This window comes from Physcomitrium patens, chromosome 17, assembly GCF_059467195.1.
Source record: "Physcomitrium patens ecotype Gransden chromosome 17, ASM5946719v1, whole genome shotgun sequence".
Lineage (NCBI taxonomy): Eukaryota > Viridiplantae > Streptophyta > Bryopsida > Funariales > Funariaceae > Physcomitrium > Physcomitrium patens.
This window is the reverse complement of record NC_143426.1, coordinates 10,869,426-10,884,225: the sequence shown is the minus strand read 5'-3', so window position 1 is coordinate 10,884,225 and position 14,800 is coordinate 10,869,426. Positions and strand designations below refer to the sequence as shown.

Below are 14,800 nucleotides of genomic sequence, written 5' to 3'. Positions count from 1 at the left end.
TTGACAAAAGCTCAAAGAAGAAGCAAATTCAAAAACAACAAGGCCAAACTAAGTCTCAAAATAGAAGAAAATATAAAGAAATTCAAAACTCTTTATTAATACATTGAATGCAAAAGATAGTATACAATAGAAGATAAATTAATAAATGATGGTTCAAAATTATAGAAGGTATCATAATAAGTCTCATATTCATAAAAATTAGAATATAGATTAGAATCTATGAACTTAAAAAGTGACTTATAGTTCATTATATAAGAAATTGAATAGCTAAAAGAGACATGCCAAGGATTGTGGAGACAAACTAAGTGTTGATTGAAAACTTATTGAAAATTTGTATTTTAAGCTAAACAAAGAAAATAAAATATAGAAATATCAAAAATCAAAACTATAGTTACATAAGCTACAAAATCTAATACAATTAATAAAACAAGAATGAAAGCCCTAACCAAAATGTAGTCAACAAGAGAACCAATATCAAGCTTTAAATATTCTTATAAAGATATCATTTTAGCCTTGATCTACTTCTTGAAAGAAAGCCACCTTTGTATACCTTGAATATTGTACAAATATCTTAGTGAGTCCACCTTCACTATATCCAAAGCTGACCATTTAAGGGTGCAACCAACAAAACTCCTCCAAAAACGGTTTACTTGATAAAATCTCTACAAAGTAGAGACATTTATAAGAGATTGTATCTTCAACCAAATTTTGGTCTCAATTATTATATCAATAAGAAAGACAAAAAATTGTAGATAGAAGAAATGAAGGACATTAAATCAATCTTTTGGAGTGCTTATCCTAGTGAAGGTGGTGGCTCTACTACCAAATCAGCAAGAAGATTAATTGTGTAATCAACATTCTTTTCCAACATCATAAAGATACATTGCTTAAAAATAAATAATTGCCATATAAATCCATGGTGCAAGAACATAAGAGAATTCCAAAAAAAAAATCAATAGGACTTGAAATTGAACACATTCAATAGTTAATAAAATAATAAAAAATAAATAGAATTAGAAACTTAATTAATGAATTAAATTACTCTTAGAAGAAAGATTTTGACCATACCAAAGCTCATCCATTACTCCAAAAGAACTAAATACAAAGATGCAAGTAAGAAGGAGTATTGAGAATTATAGTCTTACGATTAGGATTTTATTCATTAACATTCAAAAAACTCTATAGAAACCAATGTTACCAAAGAATTTCTATTGGCTATAGCTAATATTTATGTTCTAGCATATCTGCTATATCTTTAATATTTATAAGGTATTCATCCATGCTACCACTTTTTTTTATAATAAAAATATTTTTTATTAATATTATCTTTTTAGGATTGTTTTCAACTTCATATTGTTGTTTCAACTCTATTTAGAAAGCATGAAGATCTTTGCACCATTTTATTAATTTGTATGCTATGTTTTTAATACTCCCATTTATTAAGCTTAAGGCTTGTGTCTCTCCTTAGATCTCAACTTATGTCATCTAATCTTTGGGTACTATGATATATTAAATGAAGAGTCTATTTCATTTTAATATACTCTTCATTCTCTATACCTAGATACTATAAATTTCTATTCATGTTAAGTAATACACTTCTAGAATGTTAGTAATGTGAGTTTATATACTTGATCATCATATCACCATAGTCATCTTGGAAGGATATATGTTCTTAGATAGATTATCTATGGTTTCTGAATTAAATGACATAATAGTAAATATGAAAAATTTAAGCAATATTTTTTAGAGATATATTCAAATTTGCTATCAAGTTACATTCAATCATATTAGCAATTACTACTTAAATTAGATTACTAAGATAATTGAGGTATGTTCACAAGGAATTCTAATACCATATAAGATGTTCATAATGACTAGAAAATTGAATATTTTATTATATGCAAGAAAGAATTAGTATTAACTACTAAGTAGAGCAAAGTAGTAGGTAGAAGTTTTTAGGATGATTGGCCTTATTAATGACATGTAATTACTATAGAATTGATTGGAAGTAAGTTTATTGTTCAATAAAAGATCACTTCAAAATTCTAATATGTGAAATTCTTCTTTAACGCTTCTAGAATGAAGTTATTGAATTTACTAAATCAATCCACCTATTAAAATGATCATTATACCTTTTCTACCTCCCATTTCTATTTCCTTTTTTCGTAGCCCTTATTCCTTCCATGTTTCTAACCATCATTTCTTCCTATGTGCTCAACTTCTATCCTCTCTTTTAAATAATTGTTGTCATTATTGTCTTCTTTAGCACTGATTAACTAATAATATGTATAAATTTGTCACTAAAGCTTGCAAAAAGGAGATTTGTGTAAGTTGGCTCACTCATATGTTTACAAACCTTATTTTTTTTATAGTCTCTAGCTAAAAGATGTTAAGTAATTCATTTCAAGAAAAGATGGTATAAAAGAGAGGAAGAGAGACAAAGTTTACATAGAATATTATCTTCATAGTTAATAATATCTATTATATTTTATTTCATATAAAAATACTTGTAATTAATTGACTTTGATTAGATTCCATATTATTGTGCTTATTACACCAAGCAAGAGATTAATCACTAATTACATGAATTTTGAATAATTCTTTTTTTTAGGTTTGAAGATTGATTTTTGTCAACTCAAAAAATCTAATTAGTTAATATCTAAGTAAGAAAAATTTGGAAAAATTTATCAAGTTTCACATTTAGAAAAAAATTATGTTGATGATTGATGAGGTTTATCAACAAAACATTTACCAAGGTGACTACCCATGTATCAATGTAAAGGATGTATTTTGTTCCAATATTTTTTCTTCTATATATAAAAATATAAGAAATATTTTTTATTATATATAGTAAAAACATTTATGTCATTTAAAATGACAAGATTTCATTCAAATATATCTTTGTACTTTTGGTAATATAGATATTGATGGACATAGGAGTACTAGTCAAAGAAGTTCTAAAGTTGGTTTCATTCCACATATATCTATTATTATGATATTTCTATCTTTATTAAAAAAATTAATAAAGATAATTTATTTATTATACAATAATTTAACTATTTAATAAAGATAGTTTAACTATTATACAATAATTTAACTATTTAATGAAGATAGTTTAACTATTATTAATAACCTTTTTAATAAAGATAATTTAATTATTGATAATCTTTTTAATAAAGATAGTTTAACAATTATTGTGATATTTCTTTAAGTCATGATTGTTTGTTTTATTTGACTTTATTTTTTAATTTTGTTTTATAAAAATTATAAGTTTATTTTTAATCAATAATTATTATTAATCCTTGTGCAATATTCAATAACATGTATGTAGACCATGACATTTTAAAGAAGTTAGGAATTTCTTACATTCTTCAATTGAATTTTTTTTAGAAACTCTTTGTTTCTAATAAATCATTACATATATCAATTTGTTTGATTCTGTCTTGCATTTATTCCATGTGAGAATCATATAACCAAATTTTTTTAATATTAAATGAATATAAACATATCTCTTATATGTAAAAGTAATGTACAAGCTTCACAACCTTTTTCTACCCACTTGTTACACTAATCCTCTATAAATCCAATCCAAGTGTAACGATTTTATACCATTGAATGACTGATAATCTATCCGACACATTCCTTGAAGTAAAGCTTATTTAATGAAGCCAAAAAAATTCACAGGAATTGCGCAACAATGAGAAGTGTTAGTGACAGGAAAAGGTCGTCGCTCCCAAGCAAGAATCGTGCACAGAAACGTTGCCCTGAAGACGACGAAGCTCTTGCAAATCCTTATCACCGTTCACCTTCCACATTCCTGCTTCACAAGCATTCCTTGTTCTCAAAACGATTTAGTACTAATTTTTGATTGTCACAGGATTGTTTGATCAGTGGGTGGTGGGCGAAGCAGATCTGGCTGCCATGCCCCATGTTGTCTCGTGCTATGTATCTCTAGTAGGTAACGAGATCAAACCGTAATGTGTCGATGTTCATGTATCTGAATCACTGCTAGATATGAGCCCTGTGGAATTTTGTGGACTTGTAGCAGAGGGTGTTCGCTTCACAAATCCATTCAGGATTCGAGATTCGTCCCATGCTTTTTTTTAGCTCTAGGGTGTTTCCATGTTCAAGAACAGCTGTCTGTTGGGTTCTCACTTCGTGATTTGGAGTACAAGGACACCGCCTCTTCTGAGGCGTCAGTTTCTTGTGAACGTCGACATGGATACCATGTTGGACGAAGCGTACCAAACTGTAGTTACTGAATCTGTACACCAGTTTCACCTGGTGGATCGAGATGTTTCGAATCTCAGCAGCTTGGAGCCCGTCGTATGGGACCCTTCAGCTTTGGCACAGAAGTTTGAAGGCTGTGTTGAAAACTTGAATCGCTGCGAAGCGTTCCTTTTAAAGATTGGAAATTGGGACCCAGAGAAGGAACTTGTAAAATTCAGATCCAGTAGTTGAAAATACAAGGTCGGCATTCAGCCACAATGTCGTTGCACCTATTGCTGACGGTCATGATATTCAGCTGGAAACATGTTCCAATCTCTCTCTTCGTGAGGATATGAAGCTTGTAACGGCAAATGGCATTGTCACAGCCGAATATCTCATAGTGGGCACTCAGATGGCGCATCACGGACTTTACGAAGAACATGGAACTGATTATGGCTATGCCAATGATAGTGTAATTCAAACACAGAGATTCCATCAGGAGGCCTTGTCTCCCCCAGATGCTGAGCACCCGATTATAGAAAACATGGTGCATTACGAAACACAAGAACTAGATCAAGCTGTGCATCAGAATTTCGCATCAGAATACCAACTAGTGTTTCTAGAATCAGAGGATAAGGGTAAACGGAGTGATCACGCGTATGACCGCTTTCCAACTGAAGCTGTAACTGAACTGGGATCTGGTTTAGTTCTCGATTCCCTGCTCTCAAATGTAGCAGGTGCTCCTCCGTCGCCTCCGGCCCAATCTGAACTATCTAGAAGGAAGCGGGCTCGGAAGTCGACAAGCGTTGGCCACAACGGTGTCGCTCTGTATGTGTAATATACCCTCTCTCTTTGCAGAGGATTTAACTGAGCTGCATGGAACAACTTGTATGCATATAATCAAACTCTGATGGTATACTTATGAGTACAATCAGAGAATAACTGAATATTGCGGGAGCTTCACTTCAAGAACTAAACATGCTTTAGGAATGGTTTGAGTGATCAGACGATACGACGGAGCAGAAGAACGATTTACAGCCTACTATCGACCTTCATATTGGACCGAAGACGACAGTGCTGTCTTTCTAGGTACCTAATTGTATTGTTTGGAGAACATTTCACTTCGTCTGATTTTGAAATTTGGGTCCCCTACAGCTTAGTATGTGCATGTGAATCTCGGGATGGCGGTTCAATTCTCTGTTCATGGTCAAGGTGCCTTCCTTTCAGGTTTGGCCAGGAATTTTGGCCAGGAATTTTAACAAGGTATGTTTAACATATTGGACGCTTTGTTACCTTGTCTCACTGAAATTGAAGGCACAATCCTGCTAATCGCATGTGCAGGGGAGTATCCAACTTTCGATGAAGCACAGGATGCACATAACCTATTGGCACTTATGCATGAAGGACAAAATGCTCTAATTGGCCTCACGGCCTCTACAGTAAGAATCGAACTTCTATAAAAAATTCTGCAAATTGATCATGTCAAAGTCTTCTACTCTATACACTTGCGGTTGATATCCTGCACTTGATTTCCAATAATCTAGCACATGATACTGAAGTACAACACATGATTTTTGGAAATCCACTAGGGATTCGTCCGAAGATCCTAAAGTCACCAGTCTAATTGAATTGTTTTGTTTGCAGGTCGACAGGTATGCAGTTGAATTGCAAAGATGGGAGGGAAAGCATCACGTGGACCTCGTCTGCGCGTTAAGACTAAGGCAAGTCTGAAAATTTCGACTGAGAAATCTCGAGATCTCATAGTTCTACATATCATACTGTTCAGTTGCATCTTCAGTTGTTGCGCTTTCCTGGATGCAGTATCACAATAATACAGTTCAATGTGGTATTGTTAAGTAGGGGAAGAGGGTTATTGAAAGACAATTCTGTGAATTACAAGAATATTGGCCGGTGAGAATTCGAACATGTTTCATTTCATTCTTCTATGCAGATTCAATCCTCTTGAAGAATTCTGTAATCATTGTTCAGGCAGCCACGAGCTGACATTTCGGTGTGTATCTCATACTCGGTAGCATGATATGCGTGTTAGACGGTGGTCAAGGAAGACACAAGGCTTGGGTTACTTTTCAACCGTGAATGATCGAGTTTCGATCGACAGTGCGAATGCCAGCAAGCTAAAACCGTCAATGACGACCTTCAGTAACGAGCTCGATTCCCACCAGTCTTTTCACCAATTCCCTGATAGCTTTCAGGCGTACCCACAGATGCTGATTTAATAGTTGCTTGCTGAATTGGATGCTTCTTCAGGTACCCCCGAACAGGCTGCTCAAGCTGCTGATCAATTCATGGTGAACAAGGAAGGGAAAGAAGCTTGGACCAATTTTCCTCTCAGTTCGTATATATCAAGCACCGACGACCTGCCGTTGCGGTGGCTACCGTTAACAAACAATTTCAGGAACAACTTGACTTTTAAGCGTGTCAAGAACAGGACTTAAGAAATGGTTCATCTAGAGTACAGCATTTTATTTATTCTTTAGATGTTTGTCGGTAGACAATCAATCAACGTGAGTGAGCTTTTTCAAGAAATGAAAACCAAAAAAATCACGTGAGATCACCTAAAACATCGTGCGGATTCTTGATTTTTTCACAAATGTGATTTGTGGATAGTGTGAATTATGTACTTAATCTAGCACTCACAACAGTGCACATCCTAGTCGTCTACCGTCAGTGCAAGCAATTCGACCTCTACAAACACGAGGTACAAACAAAGGATCTAGAATATCATCATTTAACACGAGGATCAAGAGCTGGAGACTAGTGGTGAACTATGTGAACACGAATCGTAGCATCCTTACAATGCAGGAACTATGGAGCTGGTCAGCCCACCTCATCCTATTTGGCTAATAGAAATCCTGCATTATGGTACTATGGATTAATCGACACCAAGTATTGAACCTCTAAGAGTTACGGTTCTCGTCCCTACAATCAGCAGAAGAAAACATAACAAGCATCAAATATAACCTAAACACGAGACTCAACGCCGCACTCCAAATTCTGCAGTCACTGCAAGACATATAACACATGTGAATTCGAACAAGACGAACAAAAAATACAAATCTTATCTAATCTAACCAACCCTTTCAGTATACTCCAACCGATTGAAGCTAGATGTATTTGCAGAAAGCTTGAATAATTTGCGACCTATCTATCGATCGACTGTACAAGGAACATAAGCAAAATTTCTAGTTAGCACTTACGAATTTGCTGCCGAGGTCCAATCCTGCAAGAGACGGGATTGACTACCTCAGCATCAGTGCTCTCCGTGGCCTTTTAACACTCTTTTCCCGTTTAGGCAAGTGCTGAAGTTGATGTGGCACAAGTCCGAGAAGAACCGCCGAAGTTCTTGGTGATGCACTTGTAAAGATACAAAACGGTAATGCACAATGGTCTCCGTGGGTGATCGGCTCAAGCGCAAGCGGAACCCACTAAGATTCTCCCTCAATTGGCCTCCGATTAGTTTGAACAGTAACCTTGGGTCGTTATTTCCAGATCCGAGCTCATGCACACACCTCCTGCAAGAGTCTTGCCTTCAGAACCTTGTTCTAACGATCCAAATGAATGCGATGAGTGGCTCCTAGTAGCAAAACTGCTCTTGGGCAGAGTCCAAAAAGGAGCTGCAGAAGGAGTTTGACACCCTCGTGTTCGGCCATGGAAGAGGTTGTTGGTGGGACGGGGGTAGTGTCATTGTTGTGGCTGGGTTCGATTGGTACACCGCGCAGTTTAAGTCGAACGGGCGCATTGAAGTGGACGCTCCCACTTGCGGCAAAATCATCGGACCGCCTGGCTGCGTCATGAACCTTGGATCGCTCATGTTCCCGATTCGCTCCAGCGTCTGTTGCACACGCAAAGCATGAGTTGCACCTTAAAGTAGAGCCTCGTTTGTTTGTCCCGTTTAGACGAACAAGTTTGTCAACAAAACCAAAATCACGCCGTAGATCGAAATAACTACCGCAACCAATAAACAAACTTAGATTTGATTTAAACACGCTCAATCTGTTATCCGAGAACCTTGGATTCAGATTGTGATCGAACCTGAAGTTGCTGCTGCAGAAATTTGACGTAGTGAATGGCTTCATCAAGCATGGAGGCGGTGTCCATTTTTGTGCCTCCCGGTACGAAATGCTGCAGTACGCGGACCCGGTCGCTGATGCGCTCCCGTCGGTGCCTGGCAGCGACGCTTTGGGGATCCTTAGAGATTCGCACGTTGCGCCGCTTTGGTCGCAACTGCACAATCTCTTCCATACTGGGGACGTTAGGCAGCGTCAGCGGTGTGGAGAAGAGAAGTGGAGCGACATTTGCTGCACTGCCGGGCAGGAACGCCGTTGGATTCGGGATCGCAAGGGTAGCCATCTCGCCTGAAGTCGACATACCAACAAATGGGGGACCGTAGGCAATGGCTGCGGGGGGAGACTGAATTTCCTCCTGGCTAAGCATCCCGTTTTTGGGTTGCTTCTGCTTTACGGGATGTTGAGTCCGACTCTGCTGGGCATCTGCGACAGGCATCCACGACGCTTCGGATGCGTCAACGAAGGAGCGTTTGGTGGATGCTCTACTCGGAGACTTTCTAAGCTGCAGAGCACCTGGCGACAATGGTTCCCGAGGACTTTTCGCATCCACGCACAAAACCGGTTCGTCCAAACTTGGAGTCCGGTCCGCCATGGTCGACACTGACACCCCAAATGACGGAAGTATATTAGTGAGCACTGAAACCTCTTCCTCGTTCGACGACGAACCCACCATACTGGAGCTCCCGGCCTTCATGAACACAGCATCTGGATTATCCTTGCACAGCTCCACAGTGTCCAGCTTCAGAAATGTTGTGTGCGTCGGAATCTCTTCTTTCCCCTTCCTCAAGGCGTCGAACAAGGATTCCGGACTGCCTCTAGTGCTGGATGCTTCAGCAATATGGTTGAACAGCGGCGCGCTTGCGGTGGTCTCAACGTCCACAATTCCATGATGCTCGCTCCAGCTTGTTCCCGCATTTAACCTGCGAAGTGCACACAATCTCACGTATCTAAGATTTTGTCTCCGTTTCGACCAAATCACCTTTCGCCGGCATAATTTAGTTCACCCGACTGGCGAGAGCGACAGTCTCTGCCAAAATTGCCTAATCTTGAACCACAGGGTTTAGTGAGCATGAACATGGATCAGTAACAAATAACCACCTCTGAAGAAAATAATTTCAAGAAACCGTAAGTATACCACTTCGACCTTTGGGTTGCGGCATCAGCTCTGAAATTCTTTACGACTTTAACACTTTCACGCTTGTTAAGTACATCTATGCATGTAGTTCTAAGCGTCAAAAGAGGTAGGCAGAATATTCACCAATTCTCCATGGACTGAAGTTCGTTGCATTCATCAGCTCTGAAAGTCAGACTCATTTGCAGTGAAAGGCTGGATGCGCGACCAACTAAGCTTCTTGAAAAGTAGCTAAAGTTTTCAATATCGTACTCCGTGAGCTGAACTACCTGTTTCAAAATACAGCATTTCCATTGTAATGAGTCCTCTGCTCCAGCACACGGCGCAGACTACTAATAATTGCGCAACTAGGCACTGAAAATGCACGCTCATCAGAACAAATTGAACAGCCCACGAATCCAAGATGAATCTGGTCCGAAGCACATTCTGATCGAGCACTAGGAAGCCCAACTTCCAGCTCAAACAGAGAGTAAACCGTGGAGAATATAACAAAACTTTGCAGCTTATGAAAACATGCACCCGTAGAAAAGTCCTCCCAGAGTGGCATGTTATCTCTTCTCGATCTAACCAGTCTAGGTTTCCTGAACCCAATTGATCCCAAACCTGACACACCTCATAACGGTCTCCACAACGAAGCTAGATGGCACACAACAACCACGAAAGAACTTACACAACCTCCAATCTCACCTTTTAAATAATACTCCACTAAACCCACAGATAGATTGCTAATTTAACTCCTACTGCACATGATTCTAGCTGCGTCAAGGTGATATTTCAAATGATCAGATCCTCACAGTCAACTCCTCCTAAAACCTGACTCAAATGCCAAGCGTGGATATTGTGCGAACTAACTCTCTAAACATCACTGGTCTGCTGCATCTGAGCAGATCCGCTTCCAGCAACTAGTGGGTAATCAAATATTGTTTTTCTTCTGCGTTGAACTCTATCAAAGATATCCTACTTCTTCGTAATTCATCGTGTGCAAACGGCAGATCGTTACTCCAACACTACAGGGAGCCTGATTGAAGGTTATGAAGCGGCGATAGGGCCGTGAAGAGCTTGTTTGTGAACAATCAGGTAGCCCGGACGTCTGGAGCAAGATGTCACCTGGATCTAGATGTGTAGACTGTAGGGCGGTCCACCAGCGTAGGTAGCTAGAGGATCCGGAGGGTCAACAGCAGAGTTCGGAGAGAGGATGGACAGTATTCTTGGGCTAGTTTGCTAAATCTGGGACTGCGCAACTTGAAGCTAGAGAAGTGCAGCGACTGTGGAATTCTTGTCCATGGGAACAGCTGCGGTGCCTACTTGTTCTTCTCTACACTTCTGGCATCTGCAGCCCCAGTTGTACACTAAGGATAAATTTCCTTGTCTTTCACCCTACTGGCGTTCTCAACCAGTGCTTTCATTCTCCACGATCGCCCTCATCCTCCACTCTCGCCTTTTATGCAGACGAAGTCTGTCAAGTTGTTCCGCACCAGAAGTAGACCAAAGTTAACTTTTTGTATATGTTGATTTACTTTGATAATAAATATCTCTTATTTCAAACAACTCGTTGTGAGTATTTCAGAGCTACATAAAATAGCAAGAGAGCTCTACTCTCAGATCACTAGTTAATAGACAAAAGAAGCTACTTACTTACTACAAGTGAGTGAACAACGGCAAACATCAAAGAGAAAACATAATGTGGTACAATTTAGAGCTACAATACGCAGTGAACCAAATATCTTTCTAGAATCAATTACCACCATTGATGAAGATATAAAAACAATACATCAATAAGAAATATTTGAACAACAAACTTATTCTTTTAAAATAATAGATATAGTTGACAACTCTGAACCTTCTTTGGCCTTCGCACCATGTAGAAATCCAACCCCAAAAAGTCCTTTAACTTTACTTCGAGAGAAAACTCTATATATCCAATCAAAAGTAGACAATTAAATACCAAATACAAAAATAGCTTCATATTCAACATCAAATACATAACGAAGCTTTGATCTTATTTAAAAGAAATACATTATTTAAGATTGAGAGACACAATTCAACAAGAAATAGATAGATTCTATTTGTTAAAAGAAAACTTGAACATTTGCGAACTTACTTGCAAAAAGACATTGATTTATGCCAAATAGATCTTTAAGGTCAAATTACGTTTAGATGGTAAATTTTAAAAAACCAAAAAATTATATAATGGTTAAGAGTTTTGAGCAAGAGGAAGGCATTGACTACTTAGAAATGTTTGCCTATGTCATTTGCCAATAGAGAATCCAAATTTTCATAGCTCTTACTACAAGGAAAGGATAGCAATTACTACATTTAGATGTTAAAACAGTATTTTTAAATAAAAGAATAACTAAAGATGTTTATATGAGTGTATTCTAAGGATTTGATGATGAAGGCATCGAGAAAGAAGTTTATAAAATCTATTGTGCCTTGTATAGATTGCAACAAATATCTTACGCTTGGAACAATAGAATAGACAACTTTTTGAAAGAATAATCTTTTTATTAAAGTAAAGATGATCTAAACATGTTATTCACTACAAAAACCAAATTATATATTATAGTTCTCATATACGTAGATGATATCATAATTATGAAAGATGATTTGGATAATATCACAAAACTCAAACACAAGATGATGAACACATTTTATATTACAAAGTTGAAAGATGCTATGATTTATTTAAAAGTAGAATTACATTATGACAAGATTGAAATACATTTTCATCAAAAACAATACATAGATAGATTATTGGAAAGATTCAATTGTACATCTTACAAACTATCAAAAGTACCCATGAATCTAAAGACAAAACTTCAAAGAGAAACTAGAACACGTGCAATTGTCTTCACAATGTATCAAAGCTTAGTAGGTCATAACACTTATGTGAGTCAATGAAATTGTCAGCCACAACATCAAAGTTTGCAACAACTTATTATACAATTTACAACCAACAAGAAAGAGCATCCACACAACAAGAAGAAACATTTGGAACTACACATTAAACACCAAAAAACCATTACTGGTAACATCTAGAAATTGACACTTCTATGTAGCTCAACAACACTCACCAACGTCATATCCTCTGCCAATGCATTCAAACCTTCCATCACTTCGTCCGCCACCACTCTGAAGCAAGACATCTCAAAATAATAATAAAGTAAAATAAAATAAAATAAGACAGGTTGAAGAGAGGGTGTTGGGGTTATCAACTTGTGCTGAAGTCATTCTCCACAATTGCCCTCACCCTCCACTCTTGCCCTTTCTGTTTTCTGTAGATGAAGTCTGTCAAGTTGATCCGCACTAGTTGTAGACTAGAGCTAATTTCTATATATATATATATATATATATATATGATTCACTTCAATAATAAACCTCTCTTATTTTAAGCAACTCGTTGTGAGTATTGCAACAACTGGATGTTGTCACCTTCAATTGACAATTCTGGAGCTCATTCTACACCACAAACAGTATGCTGACATGTCACGTTCCTAGTTCCACCCTCACCATCCTTTTGATGTTCACGATCGGTAACGGACAAACGGCAGCTGCGTCCCGCGAACCGATTTCACGAAGATGCGCCAGGGTGGGTTTGTCAACAGTCACCGCACTAGAGCGAGGATTTCAGACAGAATCCGTAGGAGTCAAGCATTGAAAACCGCATCATCTGAAATCGGCCTTCGGATACTCTCACTTACTCCATCCCAGTCTGCAGTACCCTACTACCTCACCAGTAGACATAGCGGTCTGATTTCCGAGTATTTCCTTTTATGGAAAAAAAAAGTGTGATCAAATGACGCTGTAGAACTAGCTACGTATCTTTTTGTACCACATCGTAGATTCACACTAAGAATTTACTACGCCATCGACATGTCGTATATGTTTTTTGTTTGGTTCCTTCTGTGCAATATAAGATGGTTTGACGGCTGTGAACCAGAGTCTACGAGGGTGCTTTGTAGGCTGGCATGCTGGGTGAGTCAATCATCTGAATGCTACTGATTTTGAATAGATTCTCCCTAGCTGACTCACCTTCCTCGATTTCCATGCAACCTCTACTTAGTAATAGTAGTGTGTATTCTCATTAGCTTGACAAATCACTGTCACCGAAAAACTATTCAATATTAATAGTAAAAGAGGATGAATTTTAGTTGTAGATATCCGTCCCATTCGAGGAATTTAGCAGGTCTCAAATACCATTTATGAACCCTGGGTGGGCAGGCTTGGGCAAAACATCCCCTAGAGCAAGGCCATGGAAATTTTTCATCTTCATTCATGAATGGGTTTTGGGCAATTTCAACATTTTTTTTTTCTTTTTCTTTTTTTTTTCCAAAAATTGGAACTTGGGATTGAAGAGAGAAAAGACCAAGGGAGCCTTGGCCATAGCCAGATTAGGGGTAAAGGTGAAGGGTTAGGAGGAAACAATCAAGCAATATAGAGAAGGTCCAAAATATACCAGTAACATGAAGAGTCTTTTATGCATGTGGCCAAAATCAATCCAGATTCCAACACATGGCTATCATAACCCATCACCTTTAGCCCAAGCCTTCCTGGCTGATAACTTAACCTCACATTATTTATGTTAACTTTTTTATTGTCCGCCTAAGAGTGGTACATTGGGTAGAACCAAATTAATATTATAGATAGGGAAAATCTTGTAACAAAAATATTATTTTGGAAGATATTATGTAGAAATGTGGTGGGCATGAGGCAAGAAAAAACCCTTCACATAATGTCTAATGTCTAAACTAATCATTTGGGTAATAATCTATAAAATAATATTGATGCTCAAGACTAAGTCAAGAAATAATTCCTCAAAAGTGGACTAAACACAAGAAAAACTCACTTCATCTTGAAAAATATTTGATGGTGAGAAATTGTATTGAAACTTGAGAATGAGTGCCTATTGAAGATTTGTGGTAGTTGACCCATTCTTGACCACTCTCATTTCTAATCAATATGGTGGGGTATCTTTGCAACTGCACCATCCCATTTATGACTAGTTTTGACATCCTTTTGGTTGGAAATAGGTCTAGTGCTTGTTAAGTTTACATCATTTCTAATTACATAGAGGTGTCGTAAGATGGAGTAGGTCTGTATCAATTTAGGTGGCAATTGTTAATTGGTTGGGGTAGAATTCAAATTCAACATGAGTTAGTTGAATTCCAATTACCTCATCTATACATTAACATCTACAGGTAACATAGAATTAAGTGAAACTTGATATCATAATTAGGTATTACATTTCTTAATTATGAAAAGAGGAGATTCTCAATTTATAAACCACCACTGATTGGAATTAGGTTGGCCCATATGTCAGATTTGGGTTGACAAGAATCTTCAACCGAAACATTTATAATTTTTTTGTTTT

General features: G+C 37.5%; 2 protein-coding genes and 1 long non-coding RNA gene across 8 annotated transcripts; 2 read left to right on the top strand and 1 right to left on the bottom strand.

Annotated features, from left to right (window-relative positions):
• The first annotated feature begins 3,880 nt into the window (after positions 1-3,880).
• Positions 3,881-6,039, top strand: LOC141046458 (uncharacterized). Its single transcript, XM_073540442.2, has 4 exons — positions 3,881-5,037; positions 5,216-5,298; positions 5,551-5,648; positions 5,854-6,039. Exons 1-4 carry the CDS (start codon positions 4,562-4,564, stop codon positions 5,938-5,940), a joined length of 744 nt encoding a protein of 247 aa, XP_073396543.1. The 5' UTR covers positions 3,881-4,561; the 3' UTR covers positions 5,941-6,039.
• A 4-nt stretch (positions 6,040-6,043) lies between these two features.
• Positions 6,044-6,791, top strand: LOC149987551 (uncharacterized). Its single transcript, XR_016497962.1, has 3 exons — positions 6,044-6,120; positions 6,260-6,369; positions 6,478-6,791. It is a non-coding gene; the product is annotated as an uncharacterized LOC149987551 (long non-coding RNA).
• On the bottom strand, positions 6,103-10,837 carry LOC112294765 (uncharacterized). Of its 6 annotated transcripts, none has more exons than XR_016497960.1 (5): positions 10,117-10,552; positions 9,556-9,698; positions 8,263-9,217; positions 7,428-8,062; positions 6,103-6,587 (listed from the first exon to the last, which is right to left on the bottom strand). XR_016497960.1 is itself a non-coding variant. In XM_024545581.3 (4 exons), exons 2-4 carry the CDS (start codon positions 9,609-9,611, stop codon positions 7,805-7,807), a joined length of 1,269 nt encoding a protein of 422 aa, XP_024401349.1. In that variant the 5' UTR covers positions 9,612-9,698; positions 10,537-10,837; the 3' UTR covers positions 6,782-7,804. The 6 variants fall into 6 exon arrangements, 3 of the variants coding, with proteins under 3 accessions (XP_024401349.1, XP_024401347.1, XP_024401348.1); XR_016497959.1 differs by lacking the exon at positions 6,103-6,587 and adding an exon at positions 6,782-7,233; XR_016497961.1 differs by lacking the exon at positions 6,103-6,587 and adding an exon at positions 6,782-7,233 and having other exon boundaries at positions 10,042-10,515.
• Positions 10,838-14,800: the final 3,963 nt, after the last annotated feature.

Coding starts and splice junctions, on each gene's coding strand:
- LOC141046458 (XM_073540442.2), top strand. CDS start 4,562: ATGAAGCTTGTAACGGCAAATGGCATTGTCACAGCCGAATATCTCATA. Junction 5,299..5,550: donor CGACAGTGCTGTCTTTCTAG/GTACCTAATTGT, acceptor TCGCATGTGCAG/GGGAGTATCCAACTTTCGAT. Junction 5,649..5,853: donor TTGGCCTCACGGCCTCTACA/GTAAGAATCGAA, acceptor TTTTGTTTGCAG/GTCGACAGGTATGCAGTTGA.
- LOC112294765 (XM_024545581.3), bottom strand. CDS start 9,611: ATGAGTCTGACTTTCAGAGCTGATGAATGCAACGAACTTCAGTCCATG. Junction 9,218..9,555: donor CTTCAGTCCATGGAGAATTG/GTGAATATTCTG, acceptor TGCACTTCGCAG/GTTAAATGCGGGAACAAGCT. Junction 8,063..8,262: donor TTCTGCAGCAGCAACTTCAG/GTTCGATCACAA, acceptor CGTGTGCAACAG/ACGCTGGAGCGAATCGGGAA.